This window comes from Brassica rapa, chromosome A08 (assembly GCF_000309985.2).
Source record: "Brassica rapa cultivar Chiifu-401-42 chromosome A08, CAAS_Brap_v3.01, whole genome shotgun sequence".
Classification (NCBI taxonomy): domain Eukaryota; kingdom Viridiplantae; phylum Streptophyta; class Magnoliopsida; order Brassicales; family Brassicaceae; genus Brassica; species Brassica rapa.
The window spans coordinates 11,210,762-11,235,198 of NC_024802.2; the positions used below are offsets into that span (position 1 = coordinate 11,210,762).

General features: G+C 29.7%; 2 protein-coding genes across 3 annotated transcripts; both read left to right on the forward strand.

Moving 5' to 3' along the window:
- The first annotated feature begins 151 nt into the window (after window positions 1-151).
- LOC117125638 (protein LIGHT-DEPENDENT SHORT HYPOCOTYLS 9-like) lies at window positions 152-17,185 on the forward strand. Of its 2 annotated transcripts, none has more exons than XR_004450260.1 (2): window positions 152-10,975; window positions 14,542-15,597. XR_004450260.1 is itself a non-coding variant. In XM_009110127.3 (2 exons), the coding sequence occupies exon 1, from the start codon at window positions 8,860-8,862 to the stop codon at window positions 9,439-9,441; it is 582 nt and encodes a 193-aa protein (XP_009108375.1). In that variant the 5' UTR covers window positions 152-8,859; the 3' UTR covers window positions 9,442-9,472; window positions 16,434-17,185. The 2 variants fall into 2 exon arrangements, 1 of the variants encoding a protein (XP_009108375.1); XM_009110127.3 differs by lacking the exon at window positions 14,542-15,597 and adding an exon at window positions 16,434-17,185 and having other exon boundaries at window positions 152-9,472.
- Window positions 16,448-24,160, forward strand: LOC103834072 (receptor-like protein 30). Its single transcript, XM_009110129.3, has 2 exons — window positions 16,448-16,566; window positions 20,498-24,160. Exon 2 carries the CDS (start codon window positions 21,632-21,634, stop codon window positions 23,990-23,992), a length of 2,361 nt encoding a protein of 786 aa, XP_009108377.1. The 5' UTR covers window positions 16,448-16,566; window positions 20,498-21,631; the 3' UTR covers window positions 23,993-24,160.
- Window positions 24,161-24,437: the final 277 nt, after the last annotated feature.

A 24,437-nucleotide genomic window follows, 5' to 3' on the forward strand; every position in this document is an offset into this window, starting at 1 on the left:
TTATACATTACGTTAAGCTAATAAAAGTACAAAATAAATTCAATTTTCATAATAAATTCAATTTTCACAAGATAATGGAGGCAATCAACTGTTACAATAAATTCAAAACACTGAAATACAGTTTTGTTTAACATTTTTCCTACAAAACTATTAAATAAATTTGTATAGTCAAATACCATTCATATTTGTGTCAGTTGATAACAAAACCAGTCCATATAATCTCCATATGGTATGTTAGACTGCCAATATTTTTTCAACAGTTTCAGTTTCATAAAACCTCAGAAAATTTTAATTTTTTTAAAATGAAGTATTTCAATAGGCTTTCTTACTTATTATGGTATTGATTATCAAAAAAGTTTTAGTAACCATAAATAAATTATCACTAGTTCTGTATAAATGCATACCCTTGGTTAAAGATATTTCAAGATTTCAAACTTGATGTTCTCAAGGTATTATAACTAAAATGTCTAAAAATATTATTTTAACTATAAAACTATCCGTTTTACTTATCATACGCTAATAAGAAAATAAACTAAAAATGCTCTTCCTAATCATCGGTTTTGATGACTTGTTTTCTGGATCGGCCATGCCTCTTTCGTTAGTTGTTATAAATTTTATCCTTTTACTAGGAATGATTAGATTATATTTGTCTTAGAGCTCATGTAGATTTGTCCTTTGTAGAGTTGTTGTAGATTTCATCCCTCCTTGACTTTGAGTTTGTATAGATTATGCCTCTCTAAGACCATCTCCAATGGTACTCTATAATTTTTTCTATATTTCACTCTAAAATAGAGTAACTTTATTATAGAGTTGGATTTGCTTCAATGGTTAGAGTTACTCTATAATATAGTGAAATATAGAGTATTCTTATTTTTTCACTCTATATTTGGAGTAAAAAAATAAGATTACTTTATATTTCACTCTATTATAGAGTAACTCTATTATAGAGTGAACCATTGAAGCAAATTTAACTCTATAATAGAGTTACTTTATTTTAGTGTAAATTATAGAGGAAAAAATAGAGTGCCCTTGGAGATGCTCTAAGAGCTTTTGCAGATTCCTCTTTTGTAGTAGATTGTTTCTCTCCTTGAGTTGATACGAGATTAGATGTCTCTTAGAGCAATTCCATTTGAGATTTTTCAACATAAATGTTCCAAATTCAAAAAAAAAAAAACTATTAGAATGAGTATTTCAATTGTTAAGAAATCCATTTTATTAAATAATATTTTTAGTTGTTAGATATTTATGCTTGCAGTCTTTGAATGGAATTGCTGTTAGAGCTTCTGATACACTAAAAATGAATATTTGTTACTGTCAAGTTAATAGTATTGTTGTAGTATGTTTAGATTCAATTTGAGAGGAACAATTTATACTTTATCCTATTAGTTCAATAATAAGCTAAAACAATAATGAGGTTTAAAGGTTGATTGAAAGCATAGAATGCAAGTAACAAGCAAAGAGAGGGTTTAACAAAATGATAAGCGAGCTAGCCTAGAGACAGATTAACGAGGGAGCGAGCCGAACAGTATATTCAAGTTCCTTAAGATCGAGCCCAAAACTCAGGTAACTAGGTAGATCAGCCCACTCTCGTGGTATTGTTCCTTTTATCGATCGATCTCAGCTCCTAAACTCTCGTTTGAGCTGAGATGCAATGATAAACCTTAGGAGCTGACCCGATGGGTTTATAAAGCAGCCTAATATCTACTTTTGCTGATTAGGGATGTCATGCTCATGCAAAACGTGTCAAGTAATCTAATGCACGGTTAATGATTAGATCTACTTAAGTTCATGCATCAAATGATCAATTTAATGCAATCAATACGACCGATAATGAATGAAGACAATTGATGATACTTATTTGTGTTCAGCTCGCGATCTAGCAACCCTAACACCCTAGGCTAACAAGATCGACTACTCAGTCATAACACAAGTAAACACATATGATAATTCTGAATAATACATGATGCGATCATGAATAGAAATAAAATAGGGTTTAGAATAATCTTCTCCAAGGTGAGAAAGATGGAGCTGTCTCCCTTACAAAGCAATTCCAAAAGTAACTTGTCTTACAAAAACTAGCGTAAAAATAAAAGAAATAAGGATATAGGCACTTTTATATGGAGGCGCCATTAAGTTAGAGAAGAGGGACGACTAGCGAAACTCTCGAAATAACTTGGATGTTTCCTTAAATGTCGGAAACAATCGCTCAGACTGTTCCTTAAGGGGAACAATCGCCAAACTGCTCCGCGGGAAATCTTACAAATATGGCATCTTTTCTTCATGCACCCTTCTTCGACTCTGCAACCTATTCCAGACCTGAAAAGACTCAAAAAGGACTGAACAGACTCGATAAAATATTTAAAAACCATTGAAAACGTATTTACTATGATGTCAAAAATATCATATATCAGAGCTTCTATAGGTTCTACCATTCATAGGATTATTATTGATTTCGTCCGTCCTGGATTGATTATATTCCATGTTCTAAAAATCGGCTGCCTGGACACTACGCGTCACTCTTCCGCCCCGATTTGTGCCAAATCGGTTTAAAAAATCGGATATCCAATTTTCTCCGCCTAGACCGCCTAAATGACCACCTAATCTATTTTTTTATTTTTTTATTTTTGTTTTATTTTTAATAATATTTTTATTTATTTATTTGATCTAAAATTTTGTAAATATCATTTATATTCATAATTTTGATGAAAATTAAACTATATTAAGTTTATATATTCTATTTATATGTTTTATACAGTCTTAAACATGAATATTATACACAATTAAAGATTAACATATTTTATAACATAGTAAACAATCTAAAAATTATGCCCTTCATAATTTCCGTTTTTTTTATGAGGCGCTAGGTCAAACCCGACCGCCCAACTAGCTAGCGCTTTCCCGAACGGGGATTATATTTAGATAAATCCGTCCTTTGTAGATTACTGTAGATTTCGTCTTTCATTATGTGATATAGATTATGGGTTTCTATAATAATGATGATATTATACATATGAACATCAGCTGTTACTTGAAAGCTCTCGGAAATCGCAATATATTCTCTATTTTCCCGTTATTTCTCTTCTTCTTCTTTCTCCTATCTAGGGTTTTGTGCTTTCTTTATTTATAGAATTAGAGGGGTCGCTATAGTTTCCTAATTCATATGCGTATATTTCCTTTTTAAAATAACTGTATTGTCTTCTGCATTCTTCACTGATCTTCTACCCTGACTGCAATTTGTTAATCTTCTGCGTTTACGGCAGTTCACCAATTTTTACGCTTACTGCAAATTTCATCGTAACCCTATTCCTGTGAACTTTATATTTATATTAGGTTAGCCGGAGTGAAAAAGTTATTTCCTACACTGAAAATCAAATTACGTATTTCCAAAACTTTACTGTGTTCTTTTAAATTTGAATGTTGAACTGCCGTCGATAACACTAATGTTCGAGGCATTATCACACGATCTTAGAAAAAAAATTAAGCAAACAATCGTTTCAACCATAACATATTGGCCAAGGTAACATACATCATCATCATAATCATCATCTCGAGTTCAATACTTCCAAAACACACCCGGACTTCCTACTCCAGTTTTTTTCTTTTAAAAGATCAAAACTTCTTATTATTTATGAACAAAATAATAATAATAAAAATAATAATAATCCTTATAGTAGAATCGCATATATTCATTTCAAATGGTTCCATCAACTAAAAGTTCCTTTAATTAACTTAAAGATGAGTAGTTAGACACTACTTGCAGCATCATTTTCGAATTTTTTTGTCATTAGCTCAACTGCAAAACATTCCATTGCGTTAGTCTTCGGTGTTAGAAGTCTTCGGTTTTTTTAATTAATAAAGATAAATTAATATTACAAACTAATTCAATATTACAAATTAATATTACATGCTGATCTGAATTTTCCAAATCGCTTTTTCGATCCCGCCGTATCACTCCTGAGATGTGTATTGACTACTTAAAACATTGAAACCTGATCTGGCCGGGGGAATTCTTGATCAAATTTGTTCTCATGTTTTTCAATTTAATATACCGTCTAACAACAAATAAACAAAAATTATAATTGCATAATAATATGATAAAAATGATACCAGGTTAAAAACATATGGACCCAAGTCCCACGTGAATATTTTTATTTTTGTCTTTTATTTTCTTTTTTTTTATCGAGTGGATTTCTGTTGATGTTGCGTGCAAAATTAAAGTATATCGAATATATATTGCCCCCACACAAGATCTCCTCTTACAAAATCTTGTCCAACAATGCTTTTTAGGGTTTTCTCGTCGGATTCTTGTTCGCCGTTCACCGGAATCTGATTTTCACCGGCTGCCAGTTCTTAGTCCCCGACAATGGGTACTAAATGTGTGTATCAAATAATATGCTTGCCTTTAATTATTATGTCTACTCTTTTATTTGATTATTTTCATGCTTTTTATGTATTTCTGTTTTCCAAATTATTCAATGACCTTACTCCATTGTTTAATGCTAAGTTGCTAACACACTATCGTAGTGTTTTTCAATTAAAGCGTTTATTATACCTAATTAGCATCCAAATTGGCAATTTGCACATGATTTGATGTATGTGTACATTGCTCTACTTTTTTACTTTGAATTTCCAAAAATAACTTTTTTACATTTTTTTCCTCTTACATATTCTTACACTTTTTTTTTTTACACTATTTTCCCTCATTAACTTTCACACTCTCTTTTCTTTTACACTCATATTTTCTTTCATTTTTCATATTTTTTCTCACGATTTTTTTATTTACACTTATTTTTCTTATTTTATTTTTCTTTCTTCCAACAGAATGTGTAAAACGAAAAAATGTAAAATTTGAACATAAATATTATCGTGTAACTAAATAAATAACAGCAAACATAAATGTTATCAAAATATGTATTAGGTGACAAACAATATATCATCTAACAAAACATGCCGTTACTTACAATTATTTTCTAACAAACTTATGAACCGGATGGGAGTCCAAAGATGAACACGGATTTCTTCGGCACCGAAAATATCAACATAGACCAGACGAAGACCTAGGACAATCTTTTACCTACAAAGATAGCAAATAAAAAAGAATCAAATACTACACAGATAATGAATCATCTTCCAGATAAAAAATTATTATCAGCCTATTTTCCAGCTACCAAATCAAGTTTAAAAAATAATGTACAAACCGACAAACAATTTATAAAATCATTAATGAGCTATACAAACAATGCATCAATTAACAACAAGTTTTTGGTAACATCATACAACAGTTTATCAACTTTCGATATCAAACTATGTATCAGCTAACAAAATATGTACCAAGTAACAAATTATTTACAAGATAATAAACTATTTCTCAATTAAAATATTAACTCACTTATCAAACCATTTATAAGATACACAACCCATATATCAATTAGCGACAAGTCTTTTGTAAGATCATACGAACCATTTATGATTTATTTGTTATGAAACTATGTATCCGCTAACATAACATGTACCATGCAACAAATCTTTTATCATATAACAAATCATTTCGTGAGAAAAATGTATCAAGTCAAAATCACGTATCAACTAACTTATCAGCTAAAAACATATGTGAAACAAATGTATAAACTGAAAAACCAATTATCAAAATATTTATCAACTAATATATTATATAAATATTAATAATAAATATTTTTGAACATTTTATTTACCTCAATTTTTTTGCGGTCTGGATAAATTTGTTTGGAGGCTTTTTTTTTTTTGCACATGAATTTCTATTCTTTTGAAATAGGATCTAGTCTCCATAGCTCCCAATACAACACTTTTAAAATAGAATTTTAGGAGACTTGGTTCCAACATAAAATAGTGTTTTACCACAACGGTTGGTGTTTGTGTTGGAGATAGTTAAAATACAAAGTGAGTTAAATTTGGAATGGAAGAAATTGAAATAATAATTAGAAAGTAAAATATAGAAAAATAAAATATATATGAGAATCATGTTTGTGGGAGGAAGGGAAAGAAGAATAGAACAAGATGATTAAAAAGTAAAATAGATAATAAAATAGGGCTAAAAAAAGAATTTTTTTTCTGACAAAAAGCTTACACACCTTATACACCTACATAAAGCTATTGGATTAAATCGGTAGGGGTAAAATTAGAATTGAAATTATTTTTTGTTTATGTAGGGTAGAGTGCAAATATAGGATGTCTCCGAGTATAGACGTCAATTAACTCTTTGTTATATAGAACGATCATTTCAGCCGATAAGTGTTAATAGTTTTTTTTTTAATTTGTCTACTACTAAATTTAAATGTTCATTTCATGAGCATGTATATATACATGCAACAGTAACCTGAATTCTACCTTAAAAGTATATCAAAAGGAAACAAAATAGTTTTTCTGGTTTTTTCTGTTTACATTGATATATCATATGTATATTGGGAAGATAATGGAAACCAATTATTTATACGTTAGTCCACTTTCATTTTTTTTGGTATAAAGTTAAATTGTAGTCCACTTTCATCCACTCTGTTTAGTTAATTACTATTTGCATCGTGAAAGTTGTGTTTTCTTAGTTTCTGACGATACTATGTATGAATATGGAGTCACTATTTACATCATATTTGTTTGGTTTTTAATTCAAAGAAAATCACAGCTTCACGTATATGAAAAGTACTTTTGTGTTAATCATCATAATTTGCAATATTTTTGAAATTTCTGTATTGAAAAAGTTAATTTGTTTAATAGTCACTGATATATTGTTATTGCTTGTTGCTACGAGTACGATGTTGATGGATTGGCGGTCATCATCATCATTTGGGCATCAGCGTTCGGGTACCCGTTCGGATTCGGATCGGATGCTTCGGATTTTTAAGTTTTCGGATGAAAAGGTACATAATCCGTTCGGATTATTTTATACTTTGGATCGGGTTCGGGTTCAGGTTTTTAAGGTTTGGGTTCGAGTTATTTCAGATATAATCAAACTGTGAACAAAAAAAAGTTCTATGTATCATTGATTTGACCCCGTGAGACAAGAAACAATACTGTTGAAGTTAAAAGATTAAACAACTTAATATAAGATTTATGATCTTTCTGATTTGTTACAATGTCGAGGAACACGAGCATGTATTATTTTTCTTCGTGTAATTTTTATTTGTATTATCTTGAATAGAAAATGGTAACGAATCCATCTATTTATAAATCAAAATCAAAGAGACATCAAAATCAATCAGAAATCAAACCGGGATAATAATGAATGTTTGAGTTCATGCCTATGTTAAGAGTAAAGAGAAAACAAATCGCACATCCTACTTGTAATCAAACATAAATCAAAATCGCAAAGTATAGTGATTCATACATGTAATCGGTCATAAAATGAGTTTGAGTATGTACTGAACATATACGTCGAAGAAAGAGAAGACGGAAAAATGAATGGGAATGGCAAATGTAAGTTTAGGGTTAGTATATATATATATATATTCGGGTACTTCGGATAATTTCGGATATCAGATATAACCAATCGAGTACGGATATCCAGACTAGTTGAATCTTAAACCCGTTCGGGTTTTTTAACTTCGGCTCGATTTTTGGTTCGGGTTTTTAGGGTCGGTTCGGGTTCGAGTTTTGTTAATATGCCCACACCTAATCGTCATCATCCATCAACATTATTATTATATTTTTTATATCTATTTCTTATGCATAAAGGTTATAGACTTATAGATATAATAGGCTACATGATTCAACAATAGCCACTAAACTAAGCAAGTTGGAGAAATTAACTAATAATTCATTATTTAAACCAATAATGGTTGATTTGGTTTGCTAAGTCGTACACTGGATAGCTTAAACAAATAATTCTTTAGGAAATTTAAAAGAAGAGTATATCATACTAGTGCGTAAATAGCCACATTAGTAACCAAAAACGAATTAATTTACAAATTCTCAGATTAATTTTTGTTTTAAAAGGAACGAGAGCACCTTCTCACGGTCCCGTCAATTAAAGTATATTCTCTATTTTTTAACTAATATAAAAATGTGTACTAATTGTATATATATTATTACAAGGTCGATATTTGAATTGTTTTGTGTACGTTGCTAAACTATTTTTTTCTAGAATGATGACAAAAAAAGTCAGAGAAAGTAACTTGTCAACATAACAATAACAAAATACAGTCCCTGTAAAGTGTAAAGCTGAAATTTGAAAAAGGAAAAAAAAATCTCATTAATTAGATCTTCTTCGATTGTCATAGATATATTGGTCATAATAATTTATAAATGTATAGGCTCCTACAGGTTACCAATCAAAGGCCATAGTCTGAAAACAATAAAGCTTTCACATTATCTTAGATATAATATATGTAGGTCTAAATCTCAAAATTACAGTTGTCTGCTTTACAATGATTCCAAATATATATAAATTCACAAGATGTTCTTTTTTTTTGGAATAAAGTTCACAAGATGTTTCAATATATAACATAGCTCTCATTAGTTACAAATTGCAATTTGCATGAATAGAAGATTGGATTTATTTTTCATCATTACTTTAAAATAGATAAATTCTGATTCAATAAGTTTTTTTTTTTTTTTTTTCTGATTCAATAAGTTAGAGTTAGCATGCATGTTTTCAAATAAAATAAAACTAGGACTTTAATATTCGCATGAAATAATCAAAATTTATTGACACTTTATACATGTATCAATTTATATAAAATACTTAAATATATTTTCTCCTCGTTCCACTCAGTACGTATCTCTCTTGCTTTCCTTCACTTTATTGTCGCTTTTAGACCTTGAATTTTCTCATAAATCAGAATATAATACCAAAACAACACCAAAAAGAAATCAGAGTTACCCCTAAGAATGTCTTCGGATCATCACACACCAACGAAAGATCCACCGGATCGTCCATCTTCTTCCTCCATCAACCACAAGCAACTGCTTCCTTCTCAACCGCAGGCGCAGCAACCGCTCAGCCGCTACGAGTCTCAGAAACGCCGAGACTGGAACACGTTCATCCAATACCTAAAATCGCAGAATCCACCGCTGATGATGTCTCAGTTCGATTACACACACGTGCTAAGTTTCCTCAGGTACTTAGATCAGTTCGGTAAGACCAAAGTACATCACCAAGCTTGTGTCTTCTTCGGACAACCAGATCCACCAGGACCGTGCACATGTCCTCTCAAACAAGCTTGGGGAAGCTTAGATGCTTTGATAGGACGGTTGAGAGCTGCTTATGAGGAACATGGCGGTGGGTCACCGGATACTAACCCGTTTGCAAACGGGTCAATCCGGGTTCACTTGAGGGAAGTGAGAGAATCTCAAGCCAAGGCTCGTGGGATTCCGTACAGGAAAAAGAACAGGAGGAAGATTAAAAACGACGGGGTTGTTGCCAGGAAGGATGTTGCAAACTCTTCAACTCATAATCAGTCGTCCACTTGATAATTTATCACATAAAAAAATTCCGATATAGGTAAATCTATTTTGAAATTCTTTTTTTTTTCACTCTTAATTTAAACTCTCATATGCTCTTTTTAAATTGGAATTAAATCCTCTGAATAAGGACACCACAAATACTCAAAATATCATATCAATAATAGTGATTGATTCCATGAAATTTCTTGATAATTTATGTTGTCATTATATATATATATACGAATAGTAATAGGTATTGTAGATCACATATGTTTAAGGGATAAAATACCGAAAAAGAATTTTTTTTTTCTTATCAACTCTTCAAGTGTCCAATTGTGAATGGTATTTTAATGACATAAATTTTCTGTACGTTGCATTGCATGCATAATGATGTATACTCGTACACTGGTAGGCATGTGTGGGTCAATAATATTTCTTACATTACATACATTTAGAATTTACTTGTATATGTACACATATACAAGTTGTCACAAAATATGAAGTTTAGTATTATGTGTCGAGGTTAGCTCGGTTGCTATCGTCTTACCGTTGAGCTAGTGTCTCCTTTTAACATTTCTACATTATGTCTAATTGTATTTCTTTTTATTGATCAGTTTACCTCGACATTAAATTGGGTTATTATCATCTTACCGTTGAGCTTACCTCTAGTTGTTATCATTTTACCGTTGAGCTTAGCTCCGGTTATAATTGCTTACCCTTTGAAGCTTTTAATATATCTAGTGACAAAAAGTATTATGTGTATATATGTAGCTATATATTAGACCATAGTATTTAATAAATGTTGGTTTGGAGTCTGCTAGCTAAGGATACTAGCTAGGATGATTAGAAATTTAGAATAAGCTTGTTTTTAATATATTCCAAAATGCCTGGTTTCTTTATATGTTACTGACTTTGAAGAATCGATTAGTGGCAAATCGGCCGGTTTACAAAATGCCTGGTTTCTCGAATCATGTAACTAAACGATATAAAAAAAGCAATTAAACGATATGCATGAAAATTAGGATTCTAAGAAAAGAAGAATATAGCTTTTAAATGATCTTGGAACCTGAGCAACTAACGTAAGCAATCCGGATTCGAATGCACTCCACTACGCTTCATATTATATCATGGTTACACAGAAAATGAACTTTGGCTTATTTGAAAATCTGGAAAAAGATTTATATGATGGATTATATCTTCTTTTGGAAAATAGTTTGGGCCTAACGTCTGGAATACCCTCAAGTTAATAAAAAAAGACTTTTAAATGGACATATACAATTATGGATTTTGTTAAAACATTCAGACATTAATCTACCGGTCCATTCTAAGTTATGTGTTAAGTTGATTCATCTTATGGTGAATATCTTGTGCTATTGAAACTTATATTTTATAACTCACTGTATTATAATTTTTTTGAAAAGTTAGTCACTCAATTATAGTGTACTCCAACTAAAATAGTATTACAAAATTTGAATGCCTAATGACCTCTATAATATTTGACAATTTAGTTTTAACGTGCGGTGTTCACGTAAGTTTTCGTGATGGTCAATTACATATACTAGTTTCTTGTCCGCGCTACGCGCAAATAGTATTTTGATTTTTTTTCATATTTTTGTACTATTATATCAATTGTTTAATTTTATAAAATATTATGTTTTTAGTGTAAATTTGGAATTAAAAATCTAATTTTTCTTTACTGTAAAATAAGTTAATTTTTTTTTAAATCTTACCACAACACATTATACATGAAAAGAATATAGTTTGTCTTTATATTCTTATTTGGTGTAATATTGAAAATTTTGATGTTTGTTTAAATGGTTTTTTTTAATTATATATTTTAGGATTGATTTTCGTGACTATATACTATAATTGTCTAAAAAAAAATTGTTTGTCTCATATAGACATCCACATAAATATGAACTTCTGATAAATTTGTTTATTGGGATATTTAGTTTCAATTTCAACTTTATTCTCTTTTTTGGCACCCACATGCTAGCTTGTGGGGCTAGCCAACTTGGTGCAAAAAAGTTTACAAAAGCTGATCGAGATGCGCGTGATCGGACACCTTTTGCTAGGTTATTCGTACGGAATTTTAAAGATCTAGGAATATAAGCAATAGAAAATTCTTTGGATATAGCTTGTATTTCGTCGAGCTCCGAGTCCAACGCAGGCCAATCTTCCTCCTTTTGAATGAGTATAACCAGTTGTTCACAGTCGATTGAAAGACCACTCTGTGTCCAAACTTCAGTATCACTTGCATTGTCCATAGCAAACCTTCATCTTCCGCTTGCAGTGGTGATTTGGTGCGTGTATATCGGCCCTTGCTCCAAACAGCATTGGAAAGTCACCATCCATTTACACAAAGCCAAGTCCAGATATGTCTCTTTCATTTATCCAGGATGTCTAGCAGGAACGTTTCTTTGCAGAGGAACAGTTGTGTCTGTTACCTCAACTCCCATATCAATCTCCATAATCTCGTCTATACGTTGAGCTATCCTCCAACACTTTGCTTCAATTTTATTCGCTAATGGGAAAGACATAATTCCTACGACACTATTAATGATTGTTTTTTTGTAACACCGATACGGTAGACTTATGTTTTATTTAACAAAACTCTTATTTTAATTTTATATTAAAGAATCAATCATATTTTATATTATCCATAATTTTGGTAAATTTGCTTATTTGTCATGTTTTTATTAAATTTTAGCTAAATCATTGATTTATTATTTATTTTTAGCTAAGTCACTAATTTATTAATTTAAAAAATACTTTTAATTAATATTATATATATTAAAAAATGAATTTTATTTTAGTAATATTAAATTTCTATTTTATATTAAAATTTAGTTAGTTTTTCTTATTTGTCATATTTTATTAGGTTTTAGACTTTTAGATAGGTTATTGATTTATTATTAGTTTCTAACTGATTCACTCATGTGTTAATTAAAACAATACCCTTAAAGAATTTTATATATAATTAAAATCGAATTTTATTTTAATCATATAAATTTATATGTTATATTAATATTAAATAATTGATTCTAAAATAATATAATAAAATTATCAAAAATTTTAAAAATAAGATAATTCTTATATATATTTTGTTGCTATCTGAAAACAATATTTTTATTATAAAAGTTAAAAAGATACAAAAATTATAATTAAATATTATTCAAGAAAAAAAATATTTATATAAAGATATTTTCTAAACTATTTCTAAGATATGAGTGTTTTAAAAAATTTAACACGGGATGTTTAATTTTATAAAATATTATGTTTTTAGTGTAAATTTGGAATTAAAAATCTAATTTTCCCTTACTGTAAAATAAGTTAATTTTTTTTGAATCTTACCACAACACATTATACATGAAAAGAATATAGTTTGTCTTTATATTCTTATTTGGTGTAATATTGATAATTTTGATGTTTGTTTAAATGGTTTTTTTAAATTATATATTTTAGGATTGATTTTCGTGACTATATACTATAATTGTCTAAAAACAAATTGTTTGTCTCATATAGACATCCACATAAATATGAACTTATGATAAATTTGTTTATTGGGATATTTAGTTTCACTTTCAACTTTATTCTCTTTTTTGGCACCCTCATGCTAGCTTGTGGGGCTAGCCAACTTGGTGCAAAAGGGTTTACAAAAGCTGATCGAGATGCGCGTGATCGGACACCTTTTGCTAGGCTATTCGTACGGAATTTTAAAGATCTAGGAATATAAGCAATAGAAAGTTCAGAAAATTCAGAAAATTCAGAAAATTCAAAAAAAAAAAAAAAAAAATTCTTTGGATATAGCTTGTATTTCGTCGAGCTCCGAGTCCAACGCAGGCCAATCTTCCTCCTTTTGAATGAGTATAACCAGTTGTTCACAGTCGATTGAAAGACCATCTCTCTGTGTCCAAACTTCAGTATCACTTGCATTGTCCATAGCAAACCTTCATCTTCCGCTTGCAGTGGTGATTTGGTGCGTGTATATCGGCCCTTGCTCCAAACAGCATTGGAAAGTCACCATCCATTTACACAAAGCCAAGTCCAGATATGTCTCTTTCATTTATCCAGGATGTCTAGCAGTAGCGTTTCTTTGCGGAGGAACAGTTGTGTCCGTTACCTCAACTCCCATATCAATCTCCATAATCTCGTCTATACGTTGAGCTATCCTCCAACACTTTGCTTCAATTTTATTCGCTAATGGGAAAGACATAATTCCTACGACACTATTAATGATTGTTTTTTTGTAACACCGATACGGTAAACTTATGTTTTATTTAACAAAAGTCTTATTTTAATTTTGTATTAAAGAATCAATCATATTTTATATTATCCATAATTTTGGTAAATTTGCTTATTTGTCATGTTTTTATTAGATTTTAGCTAAATCATTGATTTATTATTTATTTTTAGCTAAGTCACTAATTTATTAATTTAAAAAATACTCTTAATTAATATTATATATATTAAAAAATGAATTTTATTTTAGTAATATTAAATTTCTATTTTATATTAAAATTTAGTTAGTTTTTCTTATTTGTCATATTTTATTAGGTTTTAGACTTTTAGATAGGTTATTGATTTATTATTAGTTTCTAACTGATTCGCTCATGTGTTAATTAAAACAATACCCTTAAAGAATTTTATATATAATTAAAATTGAATTTTATTTTAATCATATAAAATTTATATGTTATATTAATATTAAATAATTGATTCTAAAATAATATAATAAAATTATCAAAAATTTTAAAAATAAGATAATTCTTATATATATTTTGTTGCTATCTGAAAACAATATTTTATTATAAAAGTTAAAAAGATACAAAAATTATAATTAAATATTATTCAAGAAAAAAAATATTTATATAAAGATATTTTCTAAACTATTTCTAAGATATGAGTGTTTTAAAAAATTTAACACGGGATGTTTAGAACACGAGATTATGCTTATGAGAGAGTGACTCGGGAATGGGCTTCGAGATGGGTCGAATGGGCTCCGAAAATAGCTCTTTTTTTTAACTCAAGCCCAGTCTGGATGACATGGCATCTTGGTTGGTTCACAATATTTTGCCCATGTGGCATGGCTTAGAAAGGAGGGATTTAGTCCCTTTTATATAGTAGGATATATCATTAGTAAACTAAAATAATAATGAATCATTTTCATTATTAATATTAGGGCTGGACAAAAAATCCGGATCCGAAACACCGAACCGAACCCAAACTGAAATTGATTAAATATCTGAATGGGTAAGAACATCAAAATATATAAGATACGAACCGAAGTATTTCGGATATCCGATTATATCCAAAATTGATTTATATACCTATATATATTAATTATTTTTAGATTTAATATATATTAAGAACATCAAAATATATATGATACTTTTAAATTGTCCAAAATACTTATAAATATATACAAATAGTCAAAAGTACATGTCTAAAATAGCTAAAGTATACTTAAAACACCAACAATACTTAAAATATCTATTGATTCTCAATCCAAATATTTAAACCAAACAAATTTATATGTTAATTTTAGGTACTTTGACATATGCTATTCAAATTTATATATAATATATTATTTTGTTTATGAAATTTTGAGAAATTTAAAGTATATAATGAATTTTAAAAATTTTAAAATAATTTGAATGAGTTATTCGAATCCGAACCGAACCCGCAAAGATCCGAACCCGAACCGAAATTTAGAAATATCCGAATGGGACTAAAATCTTTGAACCCGAAAACCAAAACCCGAATAGATCCGAACAAAGCCTGAATGGGTACCCGAACGCTCACCTCTAATTAATATTTTTCAGTTTACTTTTTAATGATTCATTTTATTCTATGTTATTGTTTTGATAAACAGAAGTAGAAGATTTTATAAAAATAAAAAACATATTATTATATTAAAAGTATGTTTTACGTGTTTAATTGGTGAAGATGGTTTCGGAACCAGAGGAATTGCCAGCATTTGAAAGCTACCTGGAAGATATCAAGCTTTTGCGACGAAGCTTCATCAACTCAGATATTGTTCATGTTCCTAGGACGGAAAATAAACGGGCAGATAGCTTGGCACGTAGTGCTCGGCAACAACCGTCTTTCGTCGTGCACATGGACGCAGAGTTACCACATTGGTTTACAGAGTCTACATGAGTCTGTAAATGTTTGCTGTCACAAAAAAAAATATACAGATGCGAAAGATAGATGCCAATCATCACGAGTCTAATAATATAAACTATTGATAAATTAAAATTAAGAGCTTATTTGACAACTAATTTCACTTTCTAAATAATGTGGTTTTAAAATATGCTCTTAATTAGTTATGAACCCTTAACCTACTACGAGCTTTTGAAATATTATGTGTAACCATGTGATTGTGGTTTAGTGGCAGACAAGCTTTGAGTCGTTAAGAAACCTCGATTGAAGAGTATTTTTGATAAACTCTCTCAATCTGTGAGTGTGACTGACTAACTCTCTCAATCGGTGGTGAAATAGACTTTCTCGAATCACACAAGCAATCCTAATCTGTAGATCAGTATCGACAAATGAACCACTCAAATAAAACTAAAGGCAAGATATTCAAAGACACTCTTTGAAAATAAAAAAAAATTCTTAATGTACAAAACTTGTAGATTGAAAGGTGAATTTTGAACTGTCTAAAAGATTATATAGGCCATGGCTCATTTCTCAGAAAAAATAAGGAAACAAGTCAACCAAAGCATAAAAATCAAAAACTAGCTGTTGGAAAGATTGTTGGAATTTGAAAAGAATTAATGGAGTTTGAATGCAAATAGCTCCAAATATGTTAAGTGTAAGCAAGAGTCGATCCGCCCGATCCTGGTTTATTGTGGGACATCTTGGATGACTTCTAGATGGTCTAGTATCTCTCCTGGTTTCTATAAATAGGTCCGGGTCGAAACTTTTTGAAAGAGTTAAAGACTTCGATTAAATAATGTCGTTTTGACTCATTTAGTAAATTGGATGGATCTTTTTGTTGGATCTGGTTCTAGGATATTTTATTCCTTCTATGGAATCCTAAGAGACTATCTTTGAGGGGACAAGTGACTTTGGTTGAAGGCAACTCATGGTTGGACTTTTATGGACTGAGATATGAGGAATATTCCACTTCCTATTGATGCACTGGTGAGTTAACTGTCTTTGGCAAGTGATTTCATGTCAAATGTCTTTATGGTTGTGGGGATAGGGATGCACATATGTCCTACTCGGCTTCTTTAGCTCATTTGAGCTTCATGCTCTCCACTCCATGCCTCATATGATTATTTGCTCTATGGGTTATGTTGACTAGATGTCCTCATCACTCTTCATGTGAAAGTTCTTCCCTCAAACTTTCTGATTTATAGATATATTTTCCTTAATTGGCTCTAACTTTTCAGATATGCATTTTATTCCATGTTATGTGCAAATGAATACTAAAACACAATATACAAACTTAAGCTCAATATAAATGACCAAATGAACTAAAATAAAATGCCAAAATCATGAGATATTAAGCACATAAATAAATAAAATAGAAAAATTGAATCTGATTTATCTTATTATAATAAAAATTATAGTTTAATTCAAAGAAATAGATAAAACCTGATAAATCTAAAAATAAAGAATGGATCTAACTTCTTATATTTAAACCCAGAATATTAGTTATGACAAGAACATATATTATTTAAACGATTTTTTTATTTTTTATGCAATATAAATTAAAAATGTGTAAACATATAAATAGATAAAATATTAATTAATTATTATGATTAATTATTTATAAATATTTACACACGTGCATGAATACAAAAAATCACATAATTTAAAATAAATAACAATATATTTTATTTGTTTATTGTATTTGGGATATATTGAATTGAGTAATATGTGGCTTCTGTAGTGAGCGTATATTAAGGGCCTGATTGGTTCAAACGCAGCGGTTGCGGTTGCGAGAGTTTGTGGATGCGGACCGTTGCGGTTTCTAGCGGTTTTAAGAGATTTGTACGACTGGTACTGCGGTTAAAAATTGGTGTGTTTGCGGGTGACTTATGACTGGTTAACTACCAAATGCGGTAACAATCAAATAATAAATTAACAATATTTACATTTAATATAATTATAAAAATATCAAAAATTATAAAATTATAAAATTTATATTTAGAAAGTTATAATTTTAATTTTTGAAAATTTATTGAAATTGTTTTTATTATAAAATTTTATAATATTAATTAAAATATAATAGATATACTTTAATATTTTCATAATTTCAATTTTAAAATTTTTATTAAATATTTTTACTTTTGTATATATATTGTTTTAGAAAAAGAAAAAAATTTACCCTCCCGCAACCACCCGCAACCGCAAACGCTAGCTGGAACCAACTTTTGAATTTATGAGATTCAGAGCGGTTTAAAGCAGTTTAGAGCGATTTGAATGATTGTTGCAAACCGCTGACAACCGCTACCAATCGCAAAAACTGCGTTTGCGGGTGGTAGCGGGAAAACCAGTCGTCCCCTAATATACGGATGAGATAATATTATCATTTAGTTTGAAATAGTGCAGTTCATAGCACTAAAATAATTGTTTGTGACAAAATAGTATTTTCTTTTCTAAAATAATATTTGTTAATGAATAAAGGGAAATTGCCAAAAAATACCATATTCGTAATACTACTTTTTATGTTTACACTAACTATTTTTACCATCACTTTTAAAGAAGCAAAATGATATTTACAACTTTAGGACTAACTAATCTTACTAACTAGAGTTTAGAGTTGAGAAGTGGGGTAGAGTTTTAAAATGTGAAATTTAGGATTATAATAAATATATAAATAAAAATCTAAAAAAAAAATAATAATAATAATTTTCAACTTTCAAAAAGAAATTTTGGAAAAAAATAAAAATATTCAAAATTTTTAATAAAAAGTTTGAATATGAAAAAGTATAATTAGAAAAATAAAAAATTATTATTTATTTTTTATTTATTGAAATAATCATTTATATATATATATATATAGAACAAGAATATAAGAGTCTTTTGCCTCTTAATGAAAAATATATTTTTGAAAATGTCTCTTTAGTGGTTGTAAATATGAATAATATTATCAAAAATATGGTAAACATGAAAATTCTCCAAGAATAAAATGACTATTATACTCTTATTTATAATTAAATGATTAATTAAATTTACTATAAAATTTACTAATTTTATTTACAAAAATAATTAAATTATATATTTAAATAATATATATTTAATATTTAATAAATTAACTATAATTTAGTTATCAGAATTTTTGGCTTATCATTTATGGTGTAAATTAGGATTAGGGAAATTGCCAAAATACCACATTCATAATACAATTTTTCATGTTTACCATTACTACTTTTACTCTTACTTTTAAAGAGAGACATTTATAACCCTATGTTAACTAATCTAAACTTATAATTTAGAGTTGAGAGGAGGAATAAAGTTTTTGAAATGTGAATTTTAGGATTCTACTAAATATAAAAATAAATACTTCAAAAAATTTTAAAAATAGTTTCAAAATTTGTTTTTGAATTTAAAAAATGATAAAAAAGTTCGAATTTGAAAAAATATTGAAAAAAATTCAAATTACTTTTTATTTTCATTTTTAATGTTTTTATTATATATATAAGGAGCAAGGATATAAGAATATTTTTTCTCTTAATGAAGAAAGTATTTTTGAAAAAAATAATTTTCATGTTTCCCTTTTTTTGGTACCCATATTCATGTTTACCACCACTAAAGACACATTTAAAAAACAATATTATTCATTAAGAGGCAAAAGACTCTTATACCTTTGTTCTATATATAGATAATAAATAATTATTTAAATAAATACAAATAAAAAATATTTTTTTATGATTTATAATTATATTTTTTCAAATTCAAACTTTTTATAGTTTTTTTAATTATTTTCGATGTTTTTTTCAAAAATTTCATTTTAAAATCGAAAATTATTTTTGAAACTATTTTCCAAATTTTTAAATATTTTAAATATTTATTTATATATTTATTAGAATCCTAAATTTTGCATTCCAAAAATCATATCTCACCCCTCAACTCTAAATTCTAAGTCTAGATTAGTTAAGGGAAATTGCCACAAATAGCACATTCATAGTACCACTTTTCATGTTTACACTAACCACTTTTACACTCACTTTTAATGAAGGATAAAAGACAATTATACCCTTAGGGTTAACTAATCTAGACTTAGGGTTTAGAGTTAAGGAGTGGGGTAGGGTTTTTTGAATGTGAAATTTAGGATTCTAATAAATATATAAATAAATACTTAAAAAATACATAATTTTTAAAAAAAAAATAGTTTCAAACATAATTTTCGTTTTTCAAAACAAAATTTGAAAAAAAAAATTTATAAAAAAAAATAATAAAAAAGTTCAAATTTGAAAAAGTATAATTCGAAAACATAAAAAAATTTTACTTTTTTTATATTTTTTTATTTAAATAATGATTTATTATATATATATTACAAGGGCATAAGAGTCTTTTAAACTTAATGAATAATGCATTTTTGAAAATGTCTCCTTAGTGGTGGTAAAAATGAAAAGTGATACCATGAATGTGGTAAACATGTAATTTTCCCATTAGTTAACCCTAGAGTTATAAATATCTTTTTTTTTCTTTAAAAGTGAGAAAAATGTGGTTAGTGTAAACATAAAATATGGTATTATGAATGTGATATTTTTGACAATTTTTCTTTTGAAAATATCTTTTTAGTGGTGGTAAAGTTGAATAATGGTACAGACAATATGGTAAACATAAAAGTTCCCCTTAGGATTAAGGCTAGGTTACGATTGTTTATTTATTCATTGTTTAACGAATATTGTTTAAATATATTTTTTAGGAGAATTTCAATTTTCCACAAATTTTCTTTTACTTTCCAAATTTACCATTAGATGAAATCATCTTCATAAATACTTTAATTTAGTGGAAGTCCTTTAGTCCACTAGTTTGACTAAGGGTTCACTAATGCTTCTACACCAGTATGTCTAGGTTTCAATTCCTGGAGAAAACGATTTATTAAAAAATTATGCAGGCTACGGAGGAAAGACTTCCAAGAGATCTTTAACATGGTGTAAGTAAACCCGGTCAGGATTAGATCTTCATAGGACGGCTCTGGTGATGCAGTTAGACATAGATCCTCGTAAGGCATGTAGTATTGTCGGTTGTGGAATCGTCTATGTAATCTTTCTCATAATTGTAATATTCTAATCAATCAGCCTTAAAAAATACTTTAATTTAGAATAATTTCAATTGTACCACAAATTTGATATAATTTTAAAAATTTCTTCTAAAGGATAACTATTTACATAAGTATCTTAAATTTATGATGAAAAGACTAAACTAACTCTCGGAAATAATTTATAAAATATTTATAAAAGTTTATAATTTTAACCCTACCCCTTAAATACTAAACCATCAATAATAAACACTAAATCCTAAATCTAAATATTAAGGTATTTTTGAATGAATGTATTATTGAAAAATTATAACCAACTTATTATATTTCAAGCAATTAATCTTAAATTTGTGGTAAAAGTTAAATTAACTTTTTTAAAATCATTTATAAATATCTAAAATAATTTATACAATATCTATAGAAGTTTATAAACTCAACTCACTTCCTATATGCTAGATTCTAAACAATAATTAGTAGACTCATATGTTAATGTATTTTTAACCGTTGCCGTGGCGCATGCTTTTTGTAAAGCTTTTTCGTCAATTTTATAGCAAGCTCCATTCAATCGTCAAATCCGTTGAAGAAGAAGAAACAAACAGCGCAAAGAAGAGAGATTATTATGTTTCTGAATAATTATCAGTTGAACAAATATTGTTACAGATTCTACACTTCTATCTTAGCGATTAATCAACTTGACCGTCAACGTACGAAGCTAGCCGTAAGTCATTGGTCCAAATCAATGAAGTATGTGGAAATTTGAAAACAAGTGGCCCAAATCATTGATTAGAAGACTTGGCAAAATATAGCCTGTCCGACGACTTGAGTCAATCAACATAAGTATGTGGACAATTTTGAGACAAATCGCCCAACTGATTGATAGGAAGACTTGGCAAAGTCAAGACAATTTGAGTTTTTGTTTTCCTTAATAAAGAGAGCCATAATCATATAAAAACAAACATTTTCATACCAACACAAAAGAAAATTGAGGTTATGATGATTCCAAACCAATTTTATTGTCTTTTTGATATTGTTACTTTGTATTTCTTCTTTTTGGGTTTCCTCCTTCTGCACACGTTTGCTTCTCCTGTGCTCCAACATTGTCATCATGACCAGATGGATGCTCTTCTTGAGTTCAAACACGAGTTTCTGGTAAATGAATTCAACTCAAACTCATCTTTAAGTTCATGGAAGACGAATAGCGATTGTAGTCTTTGGGAAGGTGTCACATGCGATACTAAATCTGGCAAAGTGATTTCACTTGATTTCCAATACATCCCTCTCAACAACTTTTTAAAACTTAATAGTGGTCTTTTTAAAATTCAGCATCTTCGTTACCTAAGTCTTAGAGATTGCCATCTCCATGGAGAGATTCCTTCTTCATTAGGAAACCTTTCTCATCTCGAACATCTTGACCTTTTGGGTAATTATTTAGTAGGGGAAATTCCAGCTTCACTCGGAAACCTAACCCAACTAAAATATTTAAACCTTAATAATAACAAGTTCACTGGAAATATTCATGTTCCATTTCCCAACTTTACAAAGCTGACCCACTTAGATATCTCAAACAACCAATTCACAGGTGAATTCCCTCTTGTACTACTAAATCTAGCCACTAGTTTGTCCATTTTAGCCATTAGCAATAATCTGTTTAAATCCATATTTCCATCTGATATGAGTCGATTCGACAAGTTAGAGCATATTGATGTGGGAGGTAACTCATTTTTCGGTCCTTTTCCTACACATTTGTTCATGATTCCTTCGTTAACATGGGTTAATTTAAGAGAAAACCAGTTTGAGGGACCTATAGAGTTTAGGAATATATCTTCGTCATCTAAGCTTCAGAGTCTATTCCTTAGTCAAAACAAATTCGAAGGTCCTATTCCAAAATCCATATCAAAATTTCCCAATCTTGAGACTTTATTTCTTAGTGACAACAATTTCACAGGAACAATTCCCATATCTATATCAAACTTGGTTAACCTTGTTACTTTTGATATTAGCCAAAACAATTTCACTGGACCAATCCCCAGATCAAATTTAGTCAAACTCCAGTATCTTGATCTTTCTTACAATAAGTTGGAAGGTGAAATACCAGGTTGGTTAGGGGGTGTGTTGGAGTTGATGCTTTCTCACAACTCTTTCAGCCGTTTTGGAAAGTTATTAGAAGTTTCAGATGTAACACATATCCAAACGTTGGATCTGAGTTCAAATTCTTTCCAAGGACCATTACCTCATTGGATATGCAAGCTTAGACCGTCAATGTTCTTGGATTTGTCTAACAATCTCTTCAACGGTTCCATCCCTCAATGTTTAAGGAACACGATTGTTCCTCTCAGAGCGCTAAATCTACAGAACAACAATCTCACTGGAATTCTTCTTCAAGATTTATTTGTCAATGCTACCAACTTAGAGTTAGTTGACGTTAGCGGCAACAAGTTGGAGGGAAAACTTCCGGAATCATTGATCAACTGCATTTCTTTGAAGTTTTTAAATGTAAGAAGCAACAAGATCAAAGACAAGTTTCCATCTTGGTTGAGTTCTCTGCCGTCATTAAATGTCTTAATCCTCCGATCAAATGAATTCTACGGGCCTTTGTATCATCCACATGTGTCCATTGGGTTTCAAAGTTTAAAAATCATTGATATATCACATAACCACTTCAACGGAACTTTGCCGCCTTTCTATTTTTCCAAATGGCATGGGATGACCACGTTAAGGGAAGAACATCAAAGTTACACCGTCTACATGGGATATCCTGCCTATGGAGGTTTTTACCGTAGTTCGATGGAAATGGTGAACAAAGGAGTTGATACAAAGTTTCAGCGGATCCGAAAAGACTTCAAGGCTATTGACTTTTCAGAAAACGAATTTGGTGGAAAGATACCGAGTTCCATTGGATTTTTGAAAGAACTGCGTCTTCTCAACTTGTCTGGTAACACATTCACAGGCATCATACCTCAATCATTGGCAAATCTGACAAATCTCGAGGAACTAGACTTGTCTCGAAATCAACTGTCAGGTCAGATTCCTAGTGAGCTTGGCAGTCTATCTTTTTTGTCAATTATGAACTTCTCCCATAACAATCTCGAAGGTCCTATACCGCGAAGCACGCAGTTTCAAAGACAAAACTGTTCAGCATTCATGTACAACTCCAACCTCTACGGTCTCGAAGATATATGTGGAAAGACGCATGTCCCTAATCCTACACCACAAGAGTCCGAAGATTTTTCCAAGCCAAAAGAACAAGTGATTAGTTGGATTTCAGCTGCGATAGCCTATGGACCTGGTGTGTTTTGTGGGTTGGTGATTGGACATAGATTCTCTCCACGCATACACAATTGGTTCATGTAAAAGTACCGTCATATGTTCAACACCATCTCTCTTTAAATGTTTGTGAAACATATGTATACTTGTGCTCTTCAAATGTAATTTTTTATATTATTATTTGTTTTAATAATCGTGGTGTTTGGTGGTATGTGATCTTTAAGTTAAAAATGTATTCAAAAGCTTCTTTCTACATAAATCAAAACTTGTGAGGCTACAAGTGTTTAAACTCTTAGAAATGGTGAGTGTGTGTATGTGATAGGTGATGAGGTGCTGACCTGGCAACAGCAGATGTGCGTATGTGATAGGTGATGAGGTGCTGACCTGGCAACAGCAGAAGAATAAGAAGAGTGACCTGGCACCTGCAGAAGAAAAGAAAGATTTCGGTTAGACTTGTAAAGAGAGAGAGTGTGTCATAAGTATAAATAGATGATAGATTGTAACAAAATCTTTATGCATCTTGTGGTGATGT

Excerpts from the sequence above, each read along its gene's own strand:
- LOC117125638 (XM_009110127.3), top strand. The coding sequence starts at position 8,860 with ATGTCTTCGGATCATCACACACCAACGAAAGATCCACCGGATCGTCCA.
- LOC103834072 (XM_009110129.3), top strand. The coding sequence starts at position 21,632 with ATGATGATTCCAAACCAATTTTATTGTCTTTTTGATATTGTTACTTTG.